Genomic DNA, 7246 nt, shown 5'->3' with positions numbered 1-7246 from the left:
GATCCCTCATGACACGAGGATCCTGCACGCTGCAACTAAGACCACACACAGCCAAATAAATAAATACATTTTTTTGAAAAAAAGATAAAACTTCCTTAAACTATTGACCCTTAATAACACAGGTCTATTTATACAAGATTACGCTAGCCTTCAACCCCAAGCTAAACAAGTTTTGGGGAAATACTTCAGAGAGAAATTGCTTTTGCATAATAGGAGGCCTTTATTTTGGTTGTGATAAGAGTGATATTTTTGTTATACTCTTCTCAAGCCAGATCTACTCAGAGAGTATAGGACTTCATTTCAGGTATTAAATAAAGACTGACTTCCTAGAAACTATTACTGCGATAATTCAAGTTCTTTCTAGCCTGCTTCTACACTCAATGTCATGCCAAAGGGTGCCAAGAATCCATGATCAAAGAATGCAGCGATGCGGTGGTGGTGCCACAGCAAAGACAGGAGACCACTGTTCTGCTTTTTCATCCTCTTTATTGCCAACAGTTTAAAACGGTCAACATAAAAAAAAAAATCGATAATAAATACTGCTCTTTGGGCTGTAATAAATAAAAAGTTTATTAACAAGGAATGCACTTTTCCAGCCACAAGTGTCTTCAAAAATTAACAAAACAAAAAAAATATATATATATGGCCATAGTTCACAGTTAAGCAGCCAAAAGCTGCTCCAATTATAGCCTTTAAACAACATGGGAGCGTCCTCCCTTTCCCTCCCCTTCAGGAAGTATATTCACAGCTCCAAGTCCTCTGTCCGAAGCACTCTCCACAGAGAGAAGTTAAGAGTCAATGCACCTTTCTGCAAAATTGTCTGAAAAGCCTTTAGAAACAGGTACGTCAAGGAAAACTGCATTCGGGTTCATTCTCAGCTCGTCCAAAGTTCAGGACTGTGTACCTCAGACTGGTCTGGTTCCACCAGGTCCAGTGGGCCACAGAGAAATTGTTTTCGTACCACCACCTGTCCATCTTCTTCAACGTGCTGTAGACCATTCTACTGACTTCCGTGTAGATCTCACAGTGGAAAAGAGGAGTCCCATAGGGTCCGTTCAAGAAATCTTAGTTACACCTCTGTAAGAGCATGTTCAGAGCGTATTCCATTCGATTTTTTAATTCTAACGAACAGCCAGACATCAGCAGAGTTGTCAGTCTAAAAGTTGTAGATATCCTGTCCTCATTGATGTAGGTGAGAAGGTATTCTTCATTTTGGCTACAGATGATTATTTTTGTATGATCATGGTAGAAATTCACCTTTAAAAAGTAGACATAGATATTGAGCATCTCTAAATAGTCAAGATATGAAGAGTTTTCTCAATAATTGAACTAGCTATGTAAAAATCATTTCTTAGGACCTAAACATGCACTTTCTTAAAGGGTTCATTTACCTGAAAGGTGCCATCATTGAAGAGCATCATTAAGGCCTTATCAGATTTTAGCCATTGAAGGAGGTAGAGCCGAGGTCTTCGAACATCAGTAACACTAGGCAGGTCTCCACCCTGAGAGAGATTGGGAGAGTTAGTGCCTAGGAAGACTTCACAGTGTGTGCACTCAGTTCTTCTAGCAAACACCTCTCAACCGTAAGCAAGGGCCAGAATGGCCTGGAGGTTCCTGGCCCACCACCCAGAGATCCTGAGTCATAGACAGGACGGAACATGAGATGCTGCACTTCTAAAAGCGTTGAGGCTCCACAGATGCTACTGCTCCGTGGACCACACTTCAAACATCACTTCTTGAAAGCCAGGGGACTTACATCCATGAGGTTCTCCTCCATGTAATGAGAGAAGTATTTCAGCACCGTCACTTGACTAATGAATTGTTCAGGGGCATCTGTGGCTTGGAAAACAGAGCACTGGCCAAGCTCCGCGTAATAGTGAACTGTTCTAAAGAACAGGGAGAAAAGAAACAGAAACAGGAAAAGTCAGTCACTGTTTTCTGATTTCCTTAGGGCAAAACTGAAGAACTGACAGGGCTTCCTTAACTGGACACACTTACTTTTTGTCTGGAAGGAGGCTCATGTGAGCACCGTTGTTGAAAAGGACTCCTACGGTGTGGTCTGAGAGCTGGTACCCAAAGCCATATTTGTTAGAGTAGTCGACCCACTTGGTGACCCACTGAAAGGAAGTGCTCAGCTGCTCTTTGGGGATGCAGTCAGCTTCTGGCATGTTTTCGAGACATCCTCGAAGGACTCTTGCCACCGTGTCTGCGACACTTCCCATGGTACTGTCCTCAAGGCCTAAAAAGTCAGAGAAAGTTATAAAATCATTACCAACAAAACCTCAGGCTGTGGTAAGTGCTGGTCTCCCTCCACTAATTCTAAGGATGGAAGACTCAGAATTGCTCCAATCCTCTCAGTTGCTTCTTCTATGTTAAATCAGGCCAAAAACCAAGCTGACTTCAGTTGCTTAGTGTTGAACACTGGCGTTTAGAGTGTCACTATTTAAAATGTGATTGACAACTTACATTCACTGCTACTGCTGCAGCTGCCAAGAGTTCCTCTGACTATCATCCGAATAGCATCTCCAATCTGCTGCTTGTTTTCCACTGCGGGTGTTCCAGATCTGGCAACTGTAGTGGTAGGTGGCTGGAGTTCCTAGAAGAGAGAGGAGCCAGATGATAGTCAAACATTTAAAATTCATCTAAAGTTGAGAATTCTAGTTTAAGATGAGATTATAGCAATTACTAGGAAAGCTTATCACAAAGCAATGGACACAAGCCCAGTAAAAGATATTTCTGATAACTCAACTGCATGCATTGTTAAACTAAGAGATAAAATCTTTCCTTTTAAAGGCTTGGGGAAAAAAAACTTAAGTAAATATATCATGATCCAAGTGATAATTAACAAAGAATGGAAATGATATAAAGTGTTTATAACTACTTTATTCTTCTCTAGCATACCTCATCTGTCCTGTGTTTGCTGGGTTGCTGAGTTATCGAAGTCTTTTTCAAATCATGCCTAAGCTTGTAAATTTCTTCATCTTCTTTAGATACTTTATCTGTAAATCAAGAAAAAGGATTATGAGCATTATTCTATCCAAACAAGATAGAAACAGAGTAAGTCATATTTCCTCCTTTTGCGTTAATAACCAACTTAAGAGCATTCAAGGCAAAACCAACAGTTTTATCTTTGCCATCAGCTCCAATTATCCAAGAAGCACACTTTAATGCATCTGAAACAAAACTATCAACTACAGTTTGCAATTTAGATTTATTATGCTACCAAAAGTTCAACAGTTTACTAACATACGGGCCAAATTATGTTAATATGAAAGCCTCTTTCAACTAACTTATCAATTTCATATATATTATATTGGATACAGAAAAAGTCTTATAACTTACTGTGTGTGTCAATATATCTTGCTTTGTCTTTTTTGCCACCAAAAAGAGCAGCAGCTGCCTTCTTAAAGAAATTCTTAGCTGGGCTTGACAAGTGGAAATCTGGAACTGTGTGACAACAGCTAGAAGAGAGTCTATCTGGAGTGAAGCCCTGTGAAGCATAAGAAAAGTCTTTCAGTAACCTGCTAGGAAATTAGGATCAAGAGCATGTAATAAAAAGATGCAAAAAAAAAAAAAAAATCCACCAACCTGCAAAAAGAAATCATGTCGAATGATGTCATCCAAACTGGGACGATCTTCTGGATTTTTGGACAACATGCTAGCTATTAAGTGCTTAGCAGGAGCCAGCAATGAAGAGGGCATTGTATACCTTGCTTCTCTTATACATCTGTAAGTTTCTTTCAGATTTGTAGTTTCAAATGGAGGTCTTCCTAGTAACATTGTATACCTGTATACAAAGAAACACTTCTTTAGGAATCATCATAAAGCAATTCTTTTCCAGTGCTAAAATCTACATTTAAATTTGATTTTTTATTATTTTGGTGCATTTACTTACATTACACAGCCTAAGGCCCAAATGTCTGATTCACAGCCATGTCCTTGTTTGTTGAGGACTTCAGGAGAAAGATAATTTGGGGTACCACATATCGTCCTGGGAAAACAAAATACGAAGATTTCACTAGGAACTCTCCTCTTGTTTAAACTTAGTTCTCTGGGTAAGCTATGCTGAATTTCTATTTGGGAACATTTGACTTTTGGCATATGAACAATTGACATTTCACCAAGTGACTTGGTAATTTTTTTAAGTGCATGTACAATTGTTTTCAGCCACATGACAAAGTGCTTTAAGCCAACTGAGACCAGGTACAACAGGACATTTTTATACATTTCAGGCAAATAAAAGATTTGTTTCATAATCAACTTATGGCCGAAGATACTCTGCCTAGGCCATAGTGGCACTGAGTAAGTGTTTCCTTCAATTAACATTGTAGCAGTTTACAGATTTTAATATCAACTAACCTCTGAAACATTAATTGGAAGATAAAAAGGGCATGTTTGGTCTCCACAAAACCCTAGTTAAGATGTATCCTTCTGAATCTTACCTTCTCCTGTGTTCCAAGGGTTCCAGCCTGGCTGCCAAACCAAAGTCCCCAACTTTTAGTTCCATGGCTTCATTAATAAAAAAGTTCCCTGGATGACAAAATAAAAAAGTCTGAATCCTCTTGAAAAAATATTCTAACCAAGTACACACACATCCATCCACTCGAGAGGCAGGCAGCCAGCTGCTTAACAGGCGAGCCATCATTCAGAAGCAACACTGCATTGGCTAGATCCCAACTAAGAACATTAACTATGTAAGAAAAGGGAAAGAGAGCGTGCACCTCTGACACAAAAGTCAGGGTTTGGAGTGAAAGGCTCACCTAGTTTGAGATCTCTATGCAAGATTTCTTGTTCGTGAAGGTACTTTAGTCCAGACACGATCTGCCTGAGGTAATATCGGACTTCTGGCTCTGTCAACACCTTCCTTGCTTTCAAGATATGAGCCATGGACTGGGAGGAGGAGAAGGAAAAAAGAGAATCTGTCAAACAAAGTTGCCAGCATCAGTAGTTTCCTTATGCAGGATGAGCAATGAAAGGTAATGCTGCCATATTACAATTATGTCCAAATCAAATTCCCAGATAAAGTGCAATTTGAATGCCAGGTCAGAGTGCGGGAAGTACATGCACTCAGATGAGCAAAGACTTACCCTTCTACTGCAATATTCCAAAAGAATGTAAATGTTTTCTTTGTCCTCGAAGTAGTGGTAAAACTGCACGACGTGCTTGTGATGAAGAATTCTGTGAAGCTCTATTTCCTTGTCAATCTAAAAGGAAAAGCAAGATCAGTCTTATTAGCCTCCTTCACCTCTGCAAAGCCAGCTGCTTACACATGCAGAAGACATGTTCCTAACAGGGAAGGGCCATCTCTGCACACAAAGAAAATATTTTACTCAACAGTCATACACACCTTTTCCCTTTGATGAGGTTTGGCTACTCTGCTGTGAGGAATAATTTTTGCAGCGTAGACTTTGTTGTTAGTCAAATCTGTCATCTCGTAGCATTTTGCAAAGCCACCCTGAAAGGAAACAAAGCCGAGAGGGAATTGAGTATGGCAGGAACATGGACGGCAGATTTTTTTTAATAAATAAACAAGAAAGATAAGCAAAAATATGAGGAAGGGTGGACAGAGGGACGCGGTCTACTTTTTTAAAAGCTCCTTCACGAAGGGAAAGCACTCCTAACAACAGTTAAGTGAAAACGGTGCCCCTTCTCCTTTTACAAAGAGGAGCTTTACGGAGCGGGGCTGAGGGTAGGGGAGATGAGAAATAGGGTCTGAAGAGACGTGTCAAGAAAATTCTCTGGGGTGGGGGTGGGGAGGCATCTGGAGGGCTAGGTCTGGTGTAGAAAACCCTTGCTTCTGGCCTCAAGATCAATGTCTTTGGGCTCGTTGGGGAGGCAGACAGAGCCGCGGTCAAGGATGGAGAACGCGAACCCCACGCTGTCAGCGCACAAAAGCCAAAGGAGGGCAGGTGAGCACCCCCACGCCGCGCCGGGATCCGACTACCGAGATCTCGAGAAACGGCGGGGGAGCGGGGACTCCGGGTCCGGCCCGGCCCGGGGGTAGGGGGTGGAGAGTGGGGGAAACGCCCGGGCAGACCTCCCTCCCGCCTGGCAGCTGGGCGCCCGCCGCTCATCACCTTTCCCAGCACTTTGCCGCGGCAGTAGCGCTTCCCCGTCGTGGGGTCGACGATAATCCGCGAGATCTCGGCCCCCGAGTGCGAGTGGTGGTGATGATGGTGCGGGGCCGCCGGCTGCACCTGCGCCGGGGGCTGCGGCGGCTGCGGCTCCTCGGGGGGCGGCTGCGGCCGCTTCTTCTTCGAGTCCCCGCCGCAAGCCTTGCCCAGCGCCTGCTCGCACATCTTGGTGCTGGCGGCCGGCTGGTAGGTGATAGTCCGTAAGAGCTCCATGGTCGCCTCGTCGCCTAACACTACCGGCCACCACCTCCGAGGCGCGGACACACGACCGAGCCGGCCTCTGCCCTCGAGCTCCGCCCCGCCGAAAACCTCCCGCGCCCGACGCCTCGGTCCACTTGTGCGAGTGGGAACGCCGGGCGAAGTCTTATATATGGGCTGGGAGGGGGGCGGAGAATCGAAAAGGAACGCGACGTCATGGGCGACGCCCCGCCCACCGGCCTCCAGAGCGCGCGGGGCCAGGCGAGAGGTCGCTAAGGGCCGCTGGTTTCCGCTCGCGATCCGGGTGCGAAAGCGGGCGGTCTGGCCGCGGGGGAGGGCTCCCCGCGATGAGGAGGCGGACACAGGCGTCTGGCCGTCCTCGTGACCAGCACCCAGTTCTTGGAATGTTCCGAACTTCTAGGTTTGAAGTAGAAACCCGGGGGCCGACGAGTCGGCCCCGCCCCGTGGCCCGCGGTGCTGCGGTCATCGCAGGTTCCTTCTCCCGCAAAGCCCTTGCGGACCGCCCCGCAATCTGACGCCTCCGGTGTCATGGGGTGACTGTGGCCAGAGTCCACTGCACAGGCACGTGAGGCTTCCCCCGGGCCACCTGGGAGACCGGGCTGCCGCGGACCCCGCGCTTTTACCCTACCAGTTCCTGTCTAGAGGGTCCCTCCGAGGAGGCCGTGCCCCTGAAAGGCAGGGATTCCCGCAGCAGGGTCTTCCGAGCTCCCCGCTGCTTCTGAACGAGGCCGACTTCGGCTCAGGCCGGTCGGCTGACCATGGCCAAGTCCCACTTAGTGCTCATCACCCTAGATCAAGCCTTTATCTGAAGTCAGGCTCTTAACCTTGGAGAGGGAAGCAGTTGCCTGGGAAAGGTTTAGCCTTCAGGATGTCCGAAGACTGGGAGCAAAGGC

At 45.6% G+C, this 7246-nt stretch overlaps 1 protein-coding gene across 1 annotated transcript; it reads right to left on the bottom strand.

Moving 5' to 3' along the window:
• Window positions 1-466: 466 nt before the first annotated feature.
• PLK2 (polo like kinase 2) lies at window positions 467-6491 on the bottom strand. Its single transcript, XM_055554837.1, has 14 exons — window positions 6078-6491; window positions 5348-5455; window positions 5088-5204; window positions 4761-4890; window positions 4443-4530; window positions 3896-3991; window positions 3589-3787; window positions 3343-3490; window positions 2902-2999; window positions 2467-2596; window positions 1999-2239; window positions 1757-1886; window positions 1392-1502; window positions 467-1257 (listed from the first exon to the last, which is right to left on the bottom strand). Exons 1-14 carry the CDS (start codon window positions 6345-6347, stop codon window positions 1066-1068), a joined length of 2058 nt encoding a protein of 685 aa, XP_055410812.1. The 5' UTR covers window positions 6348-6491; the 3' UTR covers window positions 467-1065.
• Window positions 6492-7246: the final 755 nt, after the last annotated feature.

The sequence above is a fragment of the Bubalus kerabau genome, chromosome 18, assembly GCF_029407905.1.
Source record: "Bubalus kerabau isolate K-KA32 ecotype Philippines breed swamp buffalo chromosome 18, PCC_UOA_SB_1v2, whole genome shotgun sequence".
NCBI lineage: Eukaryota > Metazoa > Chordata > Mammalia > Artiodactyla > Bovidae > Bubalus > Bubalus kerabau.
Note: the sequence above shows the minus strand (reverse complement) of the source record. Positions and strands in the feature narration are given on the sequence as shown.